Source organism: Anopheles arabiensis, chromosome 3 (assembly GCF_016920715.1).
Source record: "Anopheles arabiensis isolate DONGOLA chromosome 3, AaraD3, whole genome shotgun sequence".
NCBI lineage: Eukaryota > Metazoa > Arthropoda > Insecta > Diptera > Culicidae > Anopheles > Anopheles arabiensis.
The window spans coordinates 21,548,072-21,571,587 of NC_053518.1; the positions used below are offsets into that span (position 1 = coordinate 21,548,072).

A 23,516-nucleotide genomic window follows, 5' to 3' on the forward strand; every position below is an offset into this window, starting at 1 on the left:
ATAGGAAAGAGTCATGAATGTATCCCACCAGTATGAGATCCCCTGAAAACCCCTGTATGCGTGAGTGCGTAGTAGCGCGCTCAGCGTGTTGCTTGAGGGTAAGATAGGATAGTAAAGTTGTCCGCGACGGGGGTTTTCTTTTTTTTCTACGCTTAATTTTTCGTACACTGAAAGCCTTTCACACCCATCCACGTTTATGGGACACGGCATTGCAATAAATGAGTTATTAGACCGCGGAGCTATCCCCCCACACAAACACACACTTTTTGGGGCAACAGCATCCCGTTTGCTGCACGCACCACCCGTGCGTCCCAAAAATAATAAAAAAATTGCATCATCAATCAAACTCTGCCATTTTCCATCATCGCTCATTAGTGCGTGGGCCTTTGCTGTTGTTGTTGGTTATGATTATTGCACATGCATGTTTTTGCTTGGATTGGGTTTAGTTTTTTACTTTTTATGGCCGTAGCTTATATGGCTAGTTAGTAGAGTGGGTGCGGTTTAAAGAGAAATGAGATTTTCGATTAAAGTGCGTGTGGGAAGGTTTTGCGATTGGCGCTTCGATACATTTATGCCCTCTCACACTGCGGGTTTTGCAAGGGTTTGCATTTAGTTTTATAATCTGTTTTGCCAACAATCGTTGGCTGTGATTGCCGACTTCCTTTTTCGGTCACAGGAAGTTGTCTATTAATTAGTCTATGATAAGATTTTGTCTAAATAGGAGGTTTTTATTGCATTTGAAGAATCACTGACGATCTGCCAATACATCCTGTTGTGATCCTTGTGTGAAGTTCTGAGGAAGATTTTGATGACTCAATTCCATGATTGGAAGACCACCCAACGCGCACAACGAAACGTGAAAACTCTCTATCGTCATACACTTGACTAGCACGAGGATAGTGAATTCATTTTAAGAGCAAACTGTACGTGCTCTATTGCGCTTCCTTTATTTTATGCTACTCCACAGTCACTCTTATTTGGGCCTGGGTACGCCAAAATGCAGATAATGTTGTCTCTCACTGGGGCTCTCGAAATTTGTTGTTGCGGTGGATGTGTTGGCCATCCATCACTTCAATCTCTCGCTTCCCTCCAATCTATCCTTATTCTCTAGAGGGGGGAAATCTACCCCTGACTCGGCCACCACCACCATCAAGAGGGTGTAAATTTTATGTTTCTAAGGACCAACGATAAAATGCAGTTTTATGAAGGCACATCACATTTTGTGCTGGAATAAGGAATTGCGCTCCGTCGTCGCTCCGTGTGCCGCACAAACAACAGTAGTGGTGCAGCGCCATTTTACTACACTTTGTTATGGTTCCGTCGCTTGGCCATCGTTAAAACCGTATCGCTCGGTACTCGGTTCCCCGAATTTCCTGCACACGGGCTTAAGGAAATGACATTGCAGGATGTAGAGAGAGGGTCGGAGTGTTGCACAAGCAGCGCCACCAGAGAATTGCTTTGCGCGCTGGTGGTGAAGTTGTTTAGTGGGTTAGTGGCGGGAGGAAGTAATTTTCTTATTTTCATCCCGAAATGCGTTTAACCCTTTTTATGTCATTTGCACACACACACACACGCACCAACCCCTCTTCGTTGTTGTTTTAGATTCGTTCCGGCCTCTTCGGAATGGAACAATTCGGCACGGAAAGCTGACGCCAAGGACGGGTATGACGATTGTTATTTGCTTCTTTTTTTTTACTACGAACGCACCGCAAATATCCTTGCGCCCCAAGAAACGCAACGGAAAACTCACTGCGTGCTGTAGAGATACGGGCAAACGCCGGGAAGGTAATAAAACTGCTGCAGGGGCCTGCTGGTGAGTCGTAAAATCGGTACATCTCATCCTCCAGCCGCCCAAAAACGCACTGAGCCAGCCAAGCCACATTACTGCAGCACAGCTCCAAGGGGGTTTCGGGTGGGGGGGTTGAAATTAATATGCTTCATCTCTCTTGCACCGTAGGCAAACCGAAGCGAACGGAACTGGATGCGCTGGATGCGTCAGCCAGTGGGAAGGAAACGGGTGCGGTAAAATCAATACCTGTGTTTTCGGCAAGGTTCTCGGTGCTGGTGGCGGGTCGTTGTGCCACACTTCATGCGAGAAGCCAACGATGAAGGGAAAGCGAACGAGCGGTGGGCACGCAATAAAGCACCCCAAGCGTCGAGCGGCCGATGAGCGCAAAAGGATCCCTTGCACCACCCGACTTGCTGGAACATGCAATCGACACCGCCTTCAGCCACCGCTCCTCCCCCACACGTTGCTTTATTATCTGGCGTGACGTAGCGGCCGGGAGGGGTTTCCTCTTACGCTGTGTTGCTAAGAATATGCGCCACCGTGCAAAAGCGCCAACCACCAGCAGTGCAAGAAAGTGAAAGTGGATTGTGTGCACCATCACCCTGCAGCTCACCCATCCACCCACTTGCACTGTGTGCGATACGGTGGGTAAAAGCAACCCATCGCTGCTGTGCACCGGAAGAGGGAAATTGTGCCTGGGACCGTTTCACATTCCCCGACGTCATCGTCGCCGTAAGCAGGGGGCGGCGCAGGCACTGTGTGGGATGGACTTGCATTTGCGCATAATCGCAAGCCGCCCCCTGAAGCTAGGCAGACCACCCGAAACGGATGTGTTTGTGTGTGTGTGTGTTTGTGTGTGTGTGGTGAAATGTTTTACGATTTCACTTTCACCCACGGGCAGGCGGCGGCAGGATAATCACGGGATGGAGAGAGAGAGAGAGGGGAAGCAATGGAGCAATGCAGCAGTGACGGGACACTTAATTTTATGCAGTATATTCCACTCTGCTACCACTACCACTACTACTACTATTTGCTACGGCTAATGGCATCGAAGAAGATTGCATACTTGCAAAGGGGTGGGATGAGCGGAAAGGGGGGGGGGAGGGTTCCGCCCGATGCGGCAGTGTATGGCGTTCGTTTGCAATGTGGTGCTGCAACGTGGTGTGTGTCCCCTTAGGGGCTTTAGTCATACTCTGCGTCAGTATGTATATAGAGACTTTACTTGGTAATGGAATTTGCTTGCCTGCTGCAACCACCACCACCTGCCTTATGTAAACCCTGCCTGCTTGGTGGCGAACACAAACTGAAAACGCATGCTCTAAATACAAGGGAGAGGCACTGTCGACCGGGGCTGCAGGTGGAGTGGGGTGTTTGTGCGTGAGCCGTAAATTGTGTAACCGATGCGTCTTTCCTGCAACTGCTCTGTCCCTTAGGCTGGCTGGAATTACGAAGAAACAGAGTGTGTGTGTGTATCCTTCTGAGTGTGTCCCTGGTCGCTGGTGGAAGGAGCGTCATTGTGTTTGCATCATCTTGCATGCGGCAGGAAAACGGGAAACGGGGGGTTTTTATAGCAAAATTCCAAATTGTGCAAGAAACTACCCGGTGGCAGAAAGGGATGGTGTGGTTTAGGTTTTATGCTAGATGGAAATTACAGCCAGCACAGAAGACCTCCCCTCCCCCCCTTCCCTTGCTGATGGTGGTCCTGAGCCGCGCCTGACTGGAAAAGGGAAAACTGGCCAGCACAGCATAACAAGCCCCCCGGGTAGTGGTGGTGCTGCAGCGTGCAGAAGCAATATATCCTTGCACACTGGCCATATTTGATGCAGGCATGTAAGAAAGCATAATAACATGGTGTAGAGAGCGTGTGTGTGTGTGCGTATTATTGCACTGAGGGGGAGGGACAGTGTCGTATTAGTGTGCACAGGGGCATAAGAGAGGGCGGATCTCTCGATGCCGCAACCGACAAAGGCAAAAAGGAAGTAAAAAGTTTGGGAAATTATCCCGAGCCGAGTTTTTGCTGCCACTGCAGCAGGATGGTACTCTTGTTTAATGCAAGTTTTCGTACCAAAAAAAATAAAAAAGGACATACTGCTGCTTTACGCGTACGATGGTGAACCTTCTTGCATGAATTAATGAATCTTTTGCCATGATATGAGTCGCTCGTTATGAAAAAGAGTAATAGAGATGAGGGGTTTTTTTTGCTTGCTTGCTTGCTTGCTCGCCTGCGTATAACTGCAACGTTGGCCACCCTCATTCAAATGTGCAGCTTCTTGCAGATGCGCCCGCGCTTCATTAGCTTCTGTAGTGGTTGTTGCTGCTGCTGCTATTGCGGTCTTAACAGACTGGGCTTCTTTGTTTCTTGCGTTTTATCTTTTTCTATAGAGGAAATAGGTTTTGTTTTCTCATAATACAAGAAGGACTGGGTGGTGGTGGGGGGTTTTTGAAAGCTCTTGCGAGTGAGGAGTGAACGGTTTATTCATCTTTTCAAACCCGTCAACAAACAACTGTGGTGTGTCTGGTGGAAGTGCATTGAAAAGCGACACATAATAGGGAGAGGATGAATTTTTTTAATGCGTTGAATGCTTCATACTCATGAGATATATTGTGTGCATTGGTAGCAATATGTTTGATGGGTTAATGAAAAAAAACGTAGACTCTTATGGGATATTAATTCACTACATATCAGAGATGTCAGAAACAAGGATGTGTGTGTGTGTGTTTTCACTGAGACGTTTCAAGCCATTGTGGTAAAACAAAACCATTCAATTGAAGCAAGGCTCAATATGAGCAAGAACGTTACAGTCGTATTTCCAGCAGCACAGCCAATTGCTCTTATTAATTAGCTAAAAAATGTATTTTTAGCATCAAAACGACATTGCAATGCAATTCTAGAGTGTTACAGGGTTCACCCTGAGTTCTCTTAGCTGTGGAACACTCTTTTAACTCTTTCTTATGTTAAATGAACCTAATGTAATGTGAATTGGACTCTATAGCACCCTGGTTGGACAAATCCAATAGGAATGTACAAGGACCTTATCCAACTAGGATGACATAGAGTCCAATTTACATCATATGAAGTTCACTTCACATAAAAAACAGTCAAGTAAGTGTCCCACAACTATGAGAACCCCTGGAAAACCTTGTAAGCATAAAGAAAAGTGCCTTCGAACGGTAAAATATTCAATATTGCACCATCGTTTGTGCAATTTTTTCTTAATTGAACATTGAAAACAGATTTCCAATCTATAAAGTCTCAAAAATAGCGTGAAAAATTTTATTAATATGTTAATATTTTTAAAAGCAATTGCATCATAACCAACCTGAATTATGCAAATATTTTTTTTTTACATTTAAGCTACAACTCCTGCCCAAACCTGCAGTCATTCACTAAATGCAATGCAGTTTAGCTCGATTTGGCTTAATGAAATCATTCTAGATGACCAAATGTGTCATTCTCTTTCAAATACTAATGAATGAATCTGCCTGTTTCTTCTAGTTCTTTTTACCCGCACCAATGCATTGGCCACACCACATTTGGGCAACCTTTACTTCCGACAGTGATGCGACTTCTCCCGAGGCAGGTGTCCGCATCCGCACCGGCTGGCAGTTTTTGGCACATCGATGCACAATACTGTTCCAAAGGGAGGAGGGTGCAATGGAAACAAACATAAAACAACAACAAAAAACACCGACCAAAAACCGTCAAACATGCGAACGTTTCCTTCTGCTTTCCGCCGCACAATCCAGCCCGGCGCACAAGCATCGGAAACAAAACGCCGAAAATGTGCCAGGCCCGTAACAGAAACAAACAGTGTGAATGAACCACGAAACCTCTGCGGTGCCCGAAACAAAACGGGCCAAAGCCAAAGCGACCCCTTGGATCCGCTCCCATCAGCTGTGGCGCGCGCGTTTTGTTGCTAGTCGGATGCGCACGCCCGCGCTTGCTGCGCACATATACCGCTCACGCAGCAGGAGCGTTGCGTTGCACAGCGCGGTGTGGCGAATGGTGGAGCTCTCATGCATTTTTAATTGCTGATTAACGCATTTGCATGGGATGGGTAAGAAGAAGAAGGTGTCATGGTGAGGGGGAGAGTGCAATAGCCACAAAAATTTGAATTGCGTGTGATGTGTTTATTTTTTTGATCAGCCTTGCGCTTTGTCGCGTTGATGCACACGATCAAGCAACGGGGCGGGCACGTTGTAAGCGTAAATCTTTGCTTGAATGGGGGGAGGTACATATTCCTAGCGTATACGTACTACATAAATTAGGTGCACATTTTAGGACAATTCTCATACTCTTTTTTTTGGTTTCTTTTTTAGTTTAATGTCAACCGGACCAGGTTTGCTGGCATTATTTAAATGTTCCCTAATTCCGCTGATCCATACACACGCACACACACACTGCAAAGGTTAGTTGGATGGGTGTGAGAGTGCATTCCCGAATACGAAAACGCACTTCTAAAACGACCTTACTGCGGCGGAAGTGGCAACCGCAGCCCCCGGTTCCCAGTTGGCCTGGCATTTGATGTCATGTTCCCAATACAAACCGAACAAAAACGACCCCTTCTGCGCTGCCCCCGTCATTGAACGAAAAGCGCAACCTCGGCGTTTGACTGCTGCGGCTGCACAATGATGTGTGTGTGTGTGTGTGAGTGTACCCCTTCTCGGGGCTTTGTAGGTCAAATCTATTTAACCGAAAATTTCGACAGTCGCGAGCGCGCTTTACCCATTGCGCGGCACTGCGTGTGTGTTTCGGGGGAGGGGTTGTGGGGCGTGCGGGAGCGCAAGTGCGTTCCGGATCGGATGCGGCCGTGGCGTCGTTGCAATGCTGACGTTCATGTTTTTTTTTTGGAAGCGGACCATGCTGACGATGAATATTTCTTCCCTGGTGCTGTGTTGTGTTGTTATTGAATTTAATCAAACACGTACGCACACATACCTTAATGCACGCCTCTGTCCCCTTTAACATGCGTGCGAGTGTGTGTGTGTTTGTTTTGTGTCCAAAATCCTCCCCCCCTCTCCCATTTAAATGCAAACGCATCGCAAGTGGTTCGCTGCCAGAAACAAAACAAAACAAAACAAAAAACACAATTAATCCATTTTGGCTCCAAAAAATAATTGTTGCTGTGTGTTTGTTTCGTTTTTGTTTTAACGGCTGAGAGTTTTGGGCTAACACTGCAAACTGCATCGCGGGAGTTGGAACAGAAATAGAATGAAAAGACCACGGGAAGAAGGAAATGTAAATTTTATGCACATTGGGTTGGTTGGGTTGGGTGTTTGTTCGAAATTGAGACCGTATTTAGAGCTTCGCGCCTAATTTCCATCAGTAAAGCGCGGAAACCCGGATGCAAAACAAAACATCCAGAGAATCAAGAGAATGGTTCTAATTAGCATTGCGCGCGATACCTTTTGTGTGTTGCATTCTTGTGCATTCTTTGATGATGTGTTTTTTTCTTATATGATTTTAGAAACAGAAGCCTAATGGGAAAGCGTGAGAGACCAAAAAGCGTTGACAGATGCACAATGTAAATCGAAACTTACACGCAGTGCTGCAAAATGTCACGGTCAATGTCATAAAAAAATCTGACTGAAACAAAATCTATATCAGCGGCACGTGTTCTCAATTGTGATGTCCAGAGGTGATGCTCAAAACGATTAGTATGACCAATACAAGCTTCGTGACATTTTTGTGACCATCGCTTGGTCATCGTCACTCTGTTATGACTTTTTTTTTTACTGTTATCAGTTCTGCAAATTTCCACAGTCATAGTCATGACCAGTGTTGTTAATTGTCGACATTTTTTTATGATATTCGCAGTAAGCGGGTGTCAAAATCAATTTTTGATCATGATATTCATGGTTACCATTACACGACTTTCCAAAAGCGACAATCATTTGTGCATTAACAATCAATGCTTTTGCGATGACATGATTGCAAAAAATGTAGAATGAATGTCATTTGACATTTTTCAGTGAGAATCCAGAACTGCTTAATCGTGCATTTACCGATACTAAGCCATTACACCACTTGATATTTTCACTCAGTGAACCAGGAAAATGGTGTTCTCTTACAGGAGTATAGAAATTCACGCGAAAACACGAAAAAAGGACCCATTTTCGATGAAGATCTAGTTCACTTGAGGTACGGCAAAATCAAAAAGTCAAATGATTGTAGCAGAAAAAATATCATCGTGTCAAATGATATTTTTTTCCGTGATTGTCGAATGAATGCGTGGATCTAGAATGCGATGCTTCAAAAAGTATCATTTTGTAAAATTTTATGTCGACGACTATCACCGTTCGCAACACTGGTCATGACAAATTCTGGCTGAAACAAAATCATGTCAGCGTCACGAGCTCTACTGTGATGATCAAAGGTGAAACTCAAGCAGTTGGTGCCGATCATCACAGGCTCGGTGACATTTTGCGCAACCAACTCTTGGTCAGTTACTTGGTCGTGACATTTTCTGTCGGTGATCATCACGATAGTCACGAGTGATTGCTGTGCTTGCGAGTGGTTCCAAGAAACAAAATGAGGCAAACAGACAATTAAAGTAGACAGAGCGAGAAATAGTGCTCATTTAGTGGTTTGAAGCGACATGACAGGTTGTTTGGAATATACTCCAAGAATGCCGTGATTATCACCGACAGAAAATGTCGTGACCAAGTGAGTGATCAAGAGTTGGGTGCTAAACGTAATGTCACCAAGCAAGTGATTGATTTTCCAACTGTTTGAGTATAGTCACTGATCATTTCAGTTGTGTTCGTGAGCTGAATTGAGCTTCGTTTCAGTCAAACAGTGGCATTTGGCAGCACTGTCCACAGTCAGAAAAAGTCATGATCATGCTTGCGATGGTATTAAGCTCAGTTTGTTCGCGAGTTTCGCGTTTAGCTCACGCACTCGTATGTCGTGTTCCGCATGTCATAACGCACTTTCATTGATTATCAACAATGAGCATCAAGCTACCACGGATATGGTCATTGTTTTCGTTGGTGAAGATCTCGTCATGCTCATGACATTTTGCAGAAATGCTTATACGAATTGGATGCACGAAAAGGTTGCAATTAATGTGACAATATGTCAACACGTGCTCTGGAATTGATTTTGCTCTTATAGAAGAAAAAAGAATCAAAATCATTTGCAGCCATCTTTACAACACATCTCTACTAAGCTTCAAGCTTGAAGTTTCTCACGCAGCACCGGATTTGGGCGGACGCAAACACGCACCGTTGTGCGCGGCATTGTTTCGGCGGAGCATAACGTTCCAATATTTGAACAACTATTTCATAATGCGTAAATCCTTCCGCACCGATACTGCTCTTCCTCTCCCTGCGCGTAGTAGTGGGACGGTTGTTGGGTGTGCGCGTCGTTGTACAGCTGTCCTTAAGGGTTGTTGTCGTCGCCGGTTCTCAATATCGGCATATTTTTCAATATTTGCATTAGCTCACAGTATGATGAGACGCGCTGTAACTGACTGAATGCCAATGCTTATCGGCGGTCCGATGGAAGAGAGGGCGCACACACCACCCTCCCCGAGAGATTGGCGGTGGTCGATACACGTCTTCTTAGACGATGCGTCGAGAAGTGTCCGTGTGTGTGTTGGTTTTCTTTTTTGTTTCACTTTCAAAAGTGCGTACGTTTTCTTCGGTGTGATCGAGCGAAGGTTTTCACGCACCACATCCACTCCCGACGACATGTTAAATATTTACCTAAAACAACACACGGGGGTACACACGCCCCGGGGGAGAGGTCGTGTATTTGAATATAGCTAGTTTTGCATGCCGAAGAGCGATGTGCGCTTCGATGAGATGCGTTCGTTTTCCGTTGCCGAAAAGGTTGTCATTTCAATGGCGAATGGAGTCGGTTTGTTGTTTTTTTAGAATCGGATGTACAAAACTTTGATTTTGAAGTGGTTCTGTTTTCCAATTCCACTAGTTGAGTTGGGAGTTTTTTCATGTAAAAAAGGGCAAGCAAGAGTTAAACAGTTAACTAAAACCATTCAATGTTGTGTTTTAGTTCTGCAAGTAAAGCACGGTGGCAGGCCGGCAGCACGTTAAAAGACAAAATCGATCGTGCGGTGTGTGAACCCCACCTCAACTCACTTTAGCACTTTCGGTAGTTTTTTTTTTAAACGACAAACGCACCAGATTTGTTTGCGGTAGAGGCCTTTTCTGGTGCCGTTTTAGTTTTAGTTCGGGACCTTCAAACCACAAACGCAGAACGAAATAAAGCCAGTGCCTTTTTTTGTTTGTTTGCTTCGCCCGTCGGAAAATTCTGCGATTGGCCTTTTTTCCGGTACTGTGTCCATTTGAGTTCCTGTGGAGCCTTTCTTGCCTCTGTGTGTGTTTGTGTGTGTGGCACGACCCTCAAAATGGATGGTTTTGTTTTATTTTATTCCGTTGACTTCTTCTTCTCTCTCTCTCTCTCTCTCTCTCTCTCTCTCTTTGTTACCAGAGGATGCGTTACTGTTGCTTTCCTTGCATTCAAGATTTATCGTCCATTTTGAGGTCGGTTTTCGGGCTGGTCGTGTGGTGGGATGGTAGTGGTGGTCCCCAAGGGTAGGGGGAGGTGAGTGGAATGTTTTTATTTCCAGCACGGGGAGGCTCTATCGGAGCCTTCTGATCGAAGATAAATCAAAGATTTATGTGGAACGCGTGTAAAGGCACCGTCGTCTCTATCGCTCCCTTCCCTGCCTGTTGGGTCTTTTTCGTGTTTGATCCTTGGTCTATACTTGTTTGGGCATTTTTCCTCGTTCCAGTCGCTAGTATTGATTGTATGTGTGTGTTTGTGTGGGACACGAGAAATGAAATGTCCTTCCAAATTTAGTTTGATTGCTATTTTCGGTAGTGTACCTTTGCGTTACTAATCCTAAACTGTTCTGTTTCTCTGTTTTTTATTCTTTCTCTCCAGACCATCGTCCACGGCCACAACGGGATTAAAGCAACTCGACAACAACAACATTGTGCATTTAGAGCAGCAAGAGCCAGTTGCAAAGACGGCGCAATAAAGTAGCGTCCCCTTCCGCGAGCGCGGAACCCGCACCGTTTTACAACCAACCAACACACTGTACGCTGAACGGAAAGGAAACACGGCACCAACATGGATCAGCAACAGTACTGCCTCAAGTGGAGCAACTATTCATCCAACCTGGCGGCGGCCTTTTCGAACCTGTTCGATTCCGCCACCCTCACAGACGTCACGTTGGTTTGTGGAGGTAAGTGATCTGCGCCCACCCCCCTCGTGCCCGTTTGAAAGATTGTGTTTGTGTGTGTTTTTTAGAGAATATGTGAAAGCAAACCGTTCACATAAATTGCCCACACACTGGGGAAAGGTGATAAGTCTGCTCAAAAGGAAACGTAGCGAATGGTTTGGGGTGCAGCAGCATAATGGTCGCTGTTCCCGGACTTGAAAGGATTTGCGACTGATTTCGCTGACGGGCCCGGGCACGCACGTAGTGCGCCATTATACATCGCGTACGTTTCGCGTCCACGCATCTGCTGGCTGTGTGTATGTGGTTCATGTTGGTTGGCGTTGCGATTAATCGAAAACAACGGAAGGCGAATCAGACGACGCTCAGCAGCAGCAGCAGCCGTGCCTGCAAGGGAAACGGAAATGTGAAACGGATTTTCAAAGGATTAGACATTTATTTTAAATTTTCATTTTTACACATCTACTGTGGGTGGGGTGAGTGAGAGAGGGACGTTGAGGGGCTGGTCAGCGAGTCAGTGGCGGTATCCCGCTCGACCACCCGTTCGAACTCGCGGGGCGAAATTCGCGCTCGCGATTTATTGTCCTTGTGTGGAAGGGTTCCCTATTTTGTGTTGTTTTTTTGCTCGCCATCCGCTGTCGTGCGTTCTTCTGATGGTTGATGTGAGACATGTTTGGTTGAGTGGTGCCTAGGGTCAAACTGCGGCTTGGTGCGGGTGTTGGGGTAAGGTTCGTACGGCTGTGTCATTGCCACCTTTATCCAAATCCGCGGCTTTCTTGCAGCATGAATTTGACTCGTTTGCCATTTGCCCCAAAGAAATGTACGTCTAGTTAGGAGGAAGTATGTGTGTGTGTGTGTTGTTGCGTAGAGCAGGAATAAAAATGTCCCCCGTTTTTGTTTTTTTTTTTGGTTTTTGGTCGCTTTGTACGGCCAAATGCTTTGATCCAAGGGTTGATGGTCAACCTGTAGTACAGAGAGAAAGATAGATAGAGAGAGAGAGAGAGAGAGAGAGAGTAAACGTAATTGGTTTGCTGTGTTTTGTTTTAATGGAATTATTATGGTGAAACAGAAATTTTGTTTTTATCTTATAGAAAAAAAATCGATTTATTATAAAGATTTTATTCCATTATAACACTTTTCAACATATTTTTTTCCAAAATGCTGAGTTCCTTCTCTTACTCCGATCTTGAACTAGGGTAGAAGAATATTTTTATTTATTTTTAAATTAAGTAGTCAATTTGTAAATATTACCTTACTACTTCTACTTCAATCCTATGTAAAAATCTTGGATTATAAGTTTCCAATAGGAATTCCAATAGGAAATTCCCTCTAACACACGAACACGATTGGATTGATTCATGGTGATCGTGTGTCAACCAGTGTTGAGTGAAAAAATAAGGAAAACTACCAAACTGTTTTCCAATATTGAAGTATTCTATGGCCTACCCAACGCAAGAGAATCCAGGGAAAAAGGACCGTGTGTCACAATCTCGCGGAAATTAATTTCTCTCGCGACACATATCATCACTGATGTGTTGGAGTGTGTTTTGTTGCTCTGTTCTGTTATGTTTGTTCTTTTTTGTATCACCAAACACCCCTCCTGCACAGTATTTGTTTGCTTTGTCGTTTTATATATTTAAAAAATCATCCACCACCACCACTCTGCCTTTTATCTGCAAAGAGGCGAACGGGTTGATTTGACAGAGAAAGGTGAAGCAAAAAAAAAAAACCCTTTCCTCGAGCTCTCAGTGTATGCCGGCTTTTTTTTTTTTTTTTTTTTTTTTGGTGCGTTGCTCTGGTGGTGGTCTTTTCCTCTCCGCTCGGGCTTCCTGTTTCCTGCTGACGGCTTCCTTTAGCCGAGTGATCCAGTGGCAGTGCCGAGCGGAAGACGCGTGAAGAAGGCCACCGTGTGTGTATTTCGCTGTGCCGCCGATCAGTTGTCTGAAAGTGGACGGACAAGCCTTCACCGGATGCTGCCTCTCCGTGTTGTTTTCGCGGTCTTGGTGTTGTTGCTGGGTTGGCCGTTTTTTTCGTAATGGTTGTTTCCTCCTCCAAACCGACGAAAGAACGCTTCCCGTCGTTGTGGATTTGTTGTTAACTCGCGCGCGATCTTCATGAGGATGTCCTCTGCTTTTTTTTGCTCTCTCTCTTCCCGTGTGGCGTCGTTGAGAGGTTAGGCAACCCGTGGCAGAAAGGACCACCGTGGTATGCGTCCGTCATCCGAGCGATACCAGGAAATTGAGTGGAAGTCTCGAGTGGAAAGTCCGGCGAGCTAGATACATACGCGCAAAACACAGGGAAATTGCGCTCCTCCCCTCCCCCGTTGGCACTAGTTGTTGTTGTCTGTTCTCGCGTTTTATTTGGTCGAAAATCATCACTGCGAACTGCGGCCACTGTGCGTCCACAGATAAAGAAGTCCCGTCGCATGCTCCATCGAATGCTCGCGCGGGAGGCAAAATTGAGCCTAGAGGATTAAAATTTAATAATGTTTGGCCGGTGTTTGTTCGCACAACGTGCGCGCGTTGTCACTTGACAATCGAGCGTTTTGCTGAACACATCCTCGCTGCCGGTGAGGGAAGGTTGGGGAAGTCTAAACTCGGGTCGCCCCGTGGCCCGTGGGTTTGTCGCGGAACACTCGGCGACCTGTTCAGTTCAGTATCGTGCGTTTCGGCCCTGGTATCGCGCGTTTTGGATAATTCACCACGTGATAGTCTCGCGAGGTCGTTTTGGTATAGAATTTATTGTAATTTTTATTATCTTGTGGCTGTTTTGTGTGTAATGGGAGAAGGAATACTGGGTTGCCTGGACAATTGCGTACCAATTTTTGGAGCATTCGGAGCGGCACTGTTGGCAGGTCATGCAATGGTCGATGCGTGCGATATTTAGCTGAAATGCTTTGATTTTGCTGTATTCTGTCGGTGGCGAAAAATCAAATATTGCAAGTTTCGCTAGTTAAGTGGATATTTTTTTGTGCCGTTGTGCTGAGCTCGGCAGAAGCTTTGCCAAACGCCGTTTGAGTTGTGTCCTACATGTTTTTGGATTAAAGCCGCAGGATTAAGGGTTTTAGATCCAATGAATTGGATTAAAGCTGAGTTTGAGATTGTTTGGTCGAATTTCAAGAATTGCGATTTTAAACGGTGTGAAAGAGAGCAAAAAATGCACTAAATAATAAGAATTGGAGCCATTAGAGAACCGATCAAGTCAATGATACTTCTATTTGGCGTAACGTCCTACGCAGACAAGCCGGCTTTTATAAAGCTGTAAAGGCTTATTCAATACCATGCATGTAGTCGGATATAGTCAGTCCTTGCTACGGGGGATAGTCCATATGAGGCTTGAACTCATAACGGGCATATTATTGAGTAGGTCAAGTTGTCGACTGTACCACAGGACCGCCAAAGTCATTGATACACAAGCTCCAAGCTTAGTATCAAGCTCACAAGCTCAGACACAAGCTCAAACAATTAGAGGCGTCTAATAAAAGACTTTAGGCCTTATCTACTACTGTGGTTTTTGCTCCAAATAAGAAGATCCTGGTATCTGAAAAGGACTCTTTGGTCGATGTTTTGCCCTTACGAAATGTATTTCTGTGGCGTCAGGATGATCTTCAATGTCCTTCAACTTCTTTTGAGGAGAAAATCCTATTTATGTTATTAGATGTCCTTGTTAGTCAAGCATTGGAGCTTTCTATTAACGATTGAATCGCTTCAAAACTCAAACTTCGGCACAAAACATCTCAAACCACACACAGGCAATCATTTAATCGAAATCTGTAAATCACTGTACGCAACAATCAGATCAGTGGATCGCATTGGGAAATGTGTCCTCTCCCGCTTTTCCGCCATCCTAAATCAAACTACCAAACATTACACCTTTTACATCGCCTACACTCAATACAAAAAAGCTCCACCACCCGTCTATCCCCGTGCGTATAAAAGCGTGAGATGTTTAATAATTACAAGTTCGTGACACTGACACGGTTTCGAGCACAGTGCGGCGGCCGGCTCTTCCTCGGCTAGGAGAGGGAATGGGTCCAAAAACTTTTCGCTCCCCCCCCCCCCCCCCCGACTACGGGCGAGAAATTGGACGGGGTGGAGTGGATAAAGTTTATTCCTGCTCCCCCAAAATCCTCCGCCTGCGTTCCGCTGCCCGGTTGGTAGTGAAATTTGCGCCGGCATTCGTATTATGTTCCACCAGCACCACCGCCAGCGCTTATAATTTATATAAATGCCACCTTTTGCCAATGCTAGCAGAATTGTGCGCCACCCCGATAAGAAGCGAAAGCGCCACAGTAGTAGCAGCAGCAGCAGTTTGGACAAGTGCGCACGTCAACACAATTCTCTAGCGTTGGCAATATGTAATGGAGCGAGCGCGAGGTCCCGGGGATGAGGGAGCCGGCAGTTGGATTATTTTAGAAAAAATAAATTTATGAACAAAAGGGAAAAGTAGCAAAAAAGGGAAAACTAAACGAAAACCCACCATCATGAATCCTTTCCGCAGCGGCAGCAGCAGCCCAGCATGAGCCCAAAGCCTCCTCTGATTGGATGTGGCGCGCGCGATAGTCTCTTCTGCTGCCGCTGCCGCTGCTATGGCGATGAAAGTTTCGGTCGCACAGAGTGAAAGTAGATTTACGGCGAAGAGAGAGAAGGCTGCGAGGCTGTGAACGCACCCAGGAAGAGCAATTTCTCCACAGGACACGCGTGCTAGAACGAGAGAGCGAGAGCGAGAGAAGGACAACGCAATAGTAAGAGCGTGATGTAGAGCGCGGAGCGACGACGTGGCGGTAAATAATGAATCCTTTGCCCTGGAAATTCACTTTCGTTGGTGCGTTGCGTTGGCAAGGACGAATCTAGTGTTGGAAAGGCATTAGTGTGTGTGTGTGTGTGTGGGCGCTGGAAAGAGAGTAGTGTTACAGTATCCGTTGTTGTTGGTACCGTTGTGCCATCATCGTTGGTTACGATGCCGCCGCGGGCAGGAAATGATAAAAACCGACACGATTTTGAAACACGAGAAAGTTTTCCACACCTCCACCTTGCGTCCCTGGTCCTTCCAACCCATTTCCCGGAGTTTTCCAAACCTGTCCAACCGTGTTTCGGCGAGGGCAGCGTTTTGTCGTCCTTCTCCTCCTCCTCCCCCGGGGATCCTGTGGAGGTGTGTGGTGTGAAAATGTGCTCTCGCGCAAAAGCGCACCGATGTGGTGGACGCGCGCGGTACCATCCTGCCGTCATCCTTGCATCCGGCCTATTAGTGCGCGTGTGGGCACTGGTGCCTACTGCTGCTTATGTATATAAATGGCCAAGGCATGTACACCACCACCACCGTGTACCGAGGCAAAATCCTTCAAGTTATCCATCGCGCACCGGATCGCACCGGAGACTTATCGGTGTTTTCCGTTCTTATCGGCCGTAGTAGCAATGGTGCTGGAGGAAAGCCCTTAAAAACGCAACTAGAGACGCAGATAGATGGATGGATGGATGGGTTTACCCTCGGATACATGGAGGGGGGGGGGGGGAGGAGGGGGTTGCCTGTTATCAGTCGCAAACGGTGCCGTCTACTGCGCGCTTTCCCAGTGCTCCAGATGCGTATCGCATTCAAAGGCACGAGTTAGGGCGCTTGTGTGCTCCTGCCAGGACACAGCAACCACACCTCCCTCTCTCCCCCATTCCCCAGTTCATCTGAATGCCACTCTTCACTCGGTATAATTATTTTTCATCTTCACCGAACTCTTCAACCCTCCTCTTTCCACGTCCCCTCGATGCGGAAAGGATTGTTGATCGTTCTCGCTCGTCTCACCATCGATGGGGAGCCGTTGTGGGACGGTTGACGGTCGCTGAGGGAGGGTAGTGATGGGAAAAATAACAAACAATTTCACTCCCGCTGTGTGTGCGCGCCTGGCGAAGCTGCCAGGCTTTCCCCGGTTGCCTTTTCCTCCGCATGTTCGCGTCAGTTTCGCGGGCAGGCGCCTCGTCCGTCTTTATGTCACTTTCACGTTACCGCTTTGAAGTACCTCTCTTTCCCTCTCTTGCTGGTGGAGCAACCCCACCCATCCACACCAGGATCAGATATTGAAATTTGGTCCACCCTCCTCTGTACTCTTCCCCAATGCGGCGCGGAAAACACATGACAATCCTTTCTCTCTCTTGCTCGCTCGCTTCACACGCTACTACTGCTGCGTTACGCATTTTCCGTTTGCGCTGCTGCTGCGTACACGCCAACCATGAATTGGTGCGCTTGATTGAAGAGGAACCCCACGGTGTGTGTTTGTGTGTGTGTGTGTGTTGATGCTCCACGGGAAAATGGCAACAGTGTATCGAAAGGTTGTGGAAATACAATCTTCTTCTCTTCCCTGCAACAAACTACGGCGGCCATGGCGGAAAATTTCGTTCAACCGGAGCAATGAGCTATGGTGTGCGTGTGTCTATGCGTGTGTGTGTGTGCATATGCGGTCGGCACGATAGTTGGTTGTTTGGGGCTGGTAAGCTTTCCTTTTGCCGCTGCTACTGCTGCTGCTGCTAATGACATGGCCGTGTTTGGTACCTCTACCCCGTCAATCATGTCCTTGTGGTTTTCCCCGATCACGAAGGGGGGAAGCGGGTATAGGGTGGCAAGGTGTGGACAATCATGATGATAACGCAGATGCGAATTGGTGGGCCTGGGGAGGAAGGGATGGAGTGAAACAATGGCCGGGAAAATAAGCCTCAGTTGGTGATAGTTGGATGGAAATTAGAGTATAAGAGAGAAAGAGAGAGGCATAGAGAGCAAAAGAGCGATGACAGCGATGGTGGTGTGGTGGGTCGTTAGTTTGTGTGTCCCGGTGGCTTACTTTCACTTTTCAAACCGTGTCGCCCGAAGAATATATAATGCTTGCAGCAGGCGACCGCGCAATTGAATAATGGTGCGAATAAATAATGCTCCGCAGTCGCAGTTGCCACCCCCCCCCAATGGCGTTGGTTCGTTTGGCCCATTCGTTTGTTGTCAGTCTGCCAGTGTATGCTTTCGTCGTTGAATTTTTCAACGAGCTTTTGGTGATCGATTTTTGATGTGGAAATTCTGTTTGTACCAACCAAAGAGCGGTAAAACTGTTCCAAGGGACGAACTCGGGTTCGTTGTCTACTACTAGACACTTGCCACTATCGCTTGTTAAAACAAAACATCCTTTCTCCGGACCACAGTGAGCTTCTCTTCCTTGTGTGTTTGTGAGTCATGCGAGGATGTATTTCCACTTGTTACCACCGACAGCAGCAGGAGCAGTTGTGTTGGCCAATGATGTTTTGGGGGGGGGGGGGGGGGATCTGTGCAAAATATCCTTATCAACAAGATGAAAATGTCAGCAAAAATTCATATCATCCAGAGACTCACTCTCTATCGCATCGCCAGTTGTGTGTCGTCCATTCCTGCCCTCTTTTCCTGTCCTGCCGATGCGATAGGACGACAAGGCAACAAGGCTTCCATGCTTTATTTGCTGTATTGTTTTTCCCTCCATTTTCCATGCTTTTTTGTATATATAAAAAAAACAAGCAACGAGAACGACACATACATTGGGTGAAGGCCATCTCGAGTATAGGAAGCCGCGCGGGAGATGCTCAATATATTCTTCATCGTGGACGTTTTTGGAGCAGAGAAAGAGAGAGAGAGAGAGAGAGAGAACGAGGACACGTTGCTGTTGATGATGCGTCGAATGCTGCCGTTTGTTGGTGTAGCGATATTTTGTTTTACCCATTTGCCCTTACGGCTTTTCCAATGGGAAATTCGCTTGCCGTCGTTCGGATGAAACTAAGTTGGAGTACAGCGGCTGGTAGGTTGAGGCGCTAGTGCTGCTGGAGCAATGGTGTTGTGGCATCATCATCATCATCATCATCTTCCTCATCGTTGTTCGGTACTTTTCATCTCCTTTCTTCATCATTCAACCCGCTTGCCGGCCGGCAAGGCTGGCTGGCTGGCTGGTCTGATTTGCGCGTTTGACTGCCCGCCTTCGCGCGTGGTGCGTCGAAATGAGAAAACCCTTTTTCGCGTGGTGGCAAAATGTTGTTTGTTTTCCAACAACGCTTGTTACGGGACAGGATTTTAGAAACACGTGGAGTGAGCGGAGGCAGAATTGGCGGGGTTTTTCCTTATTTTGTCTGCTCGGGAAAAGGTTTAGAAGGATCGCGATCGATTTTGTGTAGTGTACTGTGTGGGGAGTGTGGAGTTGGGTACCAGTACTCAAACAAGCCTTTCTTCCGCCAATTTTCACCCGCTTCTCATGATCATCCGGCTCCGGAGGGGTTGGGTCTTCAGCAATGATCATTTGCTTGTGCTGGAAAATGGTGCACACTCTGTCAGTCACAAAAAAGAGATACATAAAAACTCTAAAAACTATGTCCGTGTAGCTCTTTTTTATCTCCTTGCACAAAACAACGACCACGGCCTTGCTGGTTGGAGGTAACGACGACCGTCCTTCCCATCCCGTAGGCGTCACACGCAATTGGGGTGATATTTGCTTTGATGTGGAAATTTATCGAATATCATTTTGCCCGTACACCGCTGCGAGGCTCAATATATTCTCGTTTCGCCACCATGCTTTATTTACTTTGAGCTCTTCCACCCAATATCAGCCCTTTCCAATGGGAAAATTCACCAAATTGTAGTGTGTAGCGCACCGTTTTGAATTCACTGGATGGTTGGTTGGCTTCAGGACTTCAGGTCCCGGGCAGTTAAATTGAAACTTTAAAGACGGCGAGTAAAGCTTTACTTCAACTATTCAGTTGGTACAAACACAAAGTTTGCCCTGGGTAGGTTTAATGGTGTGGTGTGAAAGACCACGGTCTGAAGCAATGTACATCGTAGGTTCAAGTCCAGAATGTGCTATTCCAATATACGATTGAATTATTACGTAAAAGTCCACAACTACTATGAAAAAAAACATTAAAACAGAATTGAATTGATACTAAAGGACAAATGGAATATAATATCTAAGCAATTGATAACTGTTGCAACATTTATAAGGCTCTACAGCGAGAAGAACATTTATGATAGTCTAAGAGAACTATCGCAATTTATTCTATTTTTAAGCCTTTTTGTTAAGTTTAATTGTATTCAATCTTTTTTTTTTTGTATGAAAGGCTTCAAACTATGTACCGCAGATCAGTTAATACATTGATTTTCGTCTTTTGTGTTAGTATTGTTACATGTTTTTGTCCACTTTGTACCATCACACATTCGTTCTCCGGTTAGTTCTTCTATGATATTAGTCTTTTTTACAGTCTCGCTCTCTTTTTATTGTGTTTTTGTGTTCTATTTTACCCTCCTCGGACGTACATCCCTTCCGAAATCTGCAACCAATTGAATTGTGGTTTTCCGCTTTCCCTTTGGCATTGGTTGCAACTGACAGCATTTAATGTCCTTTTTGTACAATAAAAAAAAACTATATGAAACGTTTGAAAGTCATTTTTTCGGAACCCGGCCAAATACGAGAAGCTCGTGATGATATTATGCTGCAAAGTTTTCGTACATTTTCGGAAAAACTGTTTGAAACACCTATCCCGTGTGTTTTTGCAGTGTGTGCTTTTCTGTGTGTGTGTGGTACAGGGCGGTGAGTTTAATTTTCCAAATTGAATTCAACTTTTCCGTTGGCAGCAAACCTAGAAAAAGCATCCCTACGCCGCCGCCGCCGCCACTACTCCTGTAGAAAGGCGGCAGCATGGGCAGCAGCTTCCGTGTGTTTGTCCTCTTGCCTCTCGCGTACGGCTCAATGAGGGGGAAGCCCTTTTTTCCTACCATCTACCATCATCCGTCAGACCATCAGGCGCTTCAAGGATATGGTTGTGGTTGTGTACTGGCATCGGTTCTCTTCCCCATGCTCTTGGGTTCTCCCTCCTGTTTTGTTGGTAGTGTTTGGCATAATTTTCTAATTTTTGACTCTAAATCTACCTTCCCGGGGACGCAAGGCTGGGCTGGGTTGGGCTTCGTTGTACAAAAGCCCTTGCTTGCCCACACACTAATTCGTTCCCTCCCGTGTTCTGTTAAAAACACATCCTCTCATCATCATGATCATGGCCTACTGATGCCGTTGCTGCTGCTGCTGCTGCTTGATATGCTGCGACGGAAATGGGTTTCCCAGGGAGTGATAGAATGACGTCGTCGTCGTCGTCGTTGTTGTCGTCCTTGCATGTCACTGGTTTGGTTTCGGCCGCCGTCAGCTTCCAGCCCATTTTGCAGCAGTCGTCTGGCAGGGGGCAGGCAAAAAGGGAAGGGGAAAGTGAGGAAACTTTTCTAAATGATAAACTTTTCCCACCACCGCTGCTGGTGGTGGTAGAAGGAAAGGGACCGTTTGCTGATGTCCAAATAAGTAGAGAGGCGGTGGCGCTGTTCCATCCTCACCAAGCTCCCCCGCTGTAAGCCTCTAAATTGGGAGGATTGTTTTTTTCTGTGTGTGTGCGTTGCCGGTGTGCTTGAGCGCTTTTCCAGGACACGGGAAGGCCTTTTTCTCGGTGGCGATGCTTCTCTGACGGTAAATGAAGCCTACTGAGGTTCGGTGGTGTGGTGTAGCAATGGCAACCAGTGTGTAGTACACGCGCTGCTTTTTTCCTGCTTTTTGTTGTTGCATTCTCGTTCACGCATTGCAAAAAGGAAAGCAAAAGAAAAACACAAAACCTCCCCCGATCCCTTTCGTGTGGCCTTATCATGAACGCGTGCGAGTTACTTTCGATTAGGCTGCTCCACACAGATGTTTACACAGCAGCATTTGGGGCCAGCGTGGATGGCAAGAGGTATGTGACAGAAGGAACGAACCAAACGATCATTTTGCTTTTTCATCTTCGTCGTTTTTTGTTGTTGTGGGGAGTGATGATGTTCATTGCAAACCTGTGCCTCCCCGGTGGTCCAATGACGACGAGAATTTCATCCCATTTTAGACTTCATCACCTCAAATGCCAACCGTTCCTCTTGGGTAGCTGCTGCTGCTGCTGCTGCTTTTGCGGAAACAAAAAGCGGGCCTTTCCTGTGGTGGAAAATAGTCACATCCGGCCCGGAGGACGCACTTGGCAGGAAGACGTGTTCTAGCTGCCGGCAGAAGACGCCTCCGTTGTACGGACGGGGGCCGAGTCTACTATTTGCTGAATTCCCGTGCGAGTGTCCCACCACCCCCTGGTTCGGGTGGCGGCGGGCCTTTAAGAAGGGTGGAAATTGATGGAAAGGCAACGCAGCAGCAGCAATGACGAGATTTTTCATTTGGGCCTTCTAGTTTTTAGTTTCCATCGGGAGGGCGCTGCTCGCGGTACACTGGAAATAAATTAGTTAAGTTTCGTTCTCTTTTTTATCCGCCCTTTCGTGCCCGTGCCCGAACCATGTGTTGTAGGAGGACTTAGTTTGCATTTTAGGTTTTGGCAGTAACGCATTTTTGTTCTTTTTTCGTGTTGCTTTGCTACTCTTAATGATGATGTTTTTGTTCCTTCAATTTTAGCATATATCAGGGTAGAGGCGTTGCTTTGCTCCCCTGCTTTGCTCCCCTGCTGTTGGGTTGCTGAAACCGACACATTTGGGTCCTTTTTTGTGAGGGTGGAAAAGGGGCAGTGCAAGAAGATGTAAACTATTCGCTTTGCCCATGGTAGTAGAAGTAGCAGTTGGAAGTAGCTTCGACAACTACACTTCTCACGCTCTGGAGCTAGACGTGTTTGGGTGACGACGGTGTATGAATAATGAATGTCGAGTCGTAGAAAAAGGGTTAATGAAATAACACAGAGATGTGTGTGTGTGTGTGTGTGTGTGTGCGTGTAGAATTCTTGTGAGATATGGTTCTTCCAATCTAGAACTATACGGGACAGGGCGGAAAATGAACTCAATACGATGGCACGTCTCTTCCTTTCATGGTGAGATGAAGAGGATGCCCCATTTTTCATCTGTTGTGATGCATGTGATGTACCGAAAAGGTGTGTGTTTGTGTTTAGATGATCACAAAAGCAGTTACAAGCTTAAATATAACACTGTTCTACAGAAGAGCTTATATAGGGTTATTTAGAAGAATGGCAGAATAATTTTGGATTAGTACTTTTGAGGATTTTAGATAGAATATGTCTGTAATATTAGAAACGGGAGCTATTTTAGAGGAAATACTGACATTTTAAGGTTAAATCTCGTGGCCAGTTTTGGTCCTTCGAACCGGATTCATTCCAATCTGACCATAAATCAGCTTGAGCATCCTTTATCATCTGCGACAAGTAGTTAGAACGAATAGATGCATATATACAATTGATGGAATTTGCTCCAGAGCTTAGTCGTTGCGTTGTCTATCAACCGCAAAATCGAAAAAGGAATTAATCCCACTACCAGTCAGGATTCTAGTCCTGGTAATTCTGCAGCCATTGCAGGGTCTTCAAATCCATCTATGATTAGCGTTCTGTTCTGATGGAGATTGACGCTTAGAATCGTCATCACATCAAACATCACGAAGGCCCATTCGTCGTCCGGAGACTGATGATGATGATGATGATGATGATGAAGAAGATTGCCGTGTATGGTAGAACATATTTCCCGCATTGCTG

General features: G+C 46.2%; 1 protein-coding gene across 4 annotated transcripts in view; it reads left to right on the top strand.

Annotated features, from left to right (window-relative positions):
• Nucleotides 1–23,516, top strand: part of LOC120900266 (zinc finger protein chinmo) — a 123,905-nt gene that overhangs the window by 58,983 nt on the left and 41,406 nt on the right. For all 4 annotated transcript variants that reach the window (XM_040307039.1, XM_040307038.1, XM_040307041.1 and 1 more), the window contains one exon: nt 10,701–11,004. In XM_040307039.1, the coding sequence (XP_040162973.1) occupies nt 10,890–11,004 (115 nt within the window). In that variant the 5' untranslated portion in view covers nt 10,701–10,889. The remainder of the gene's footprint in view (nt 1–10,700; nt 11,005–23,516) is intronic.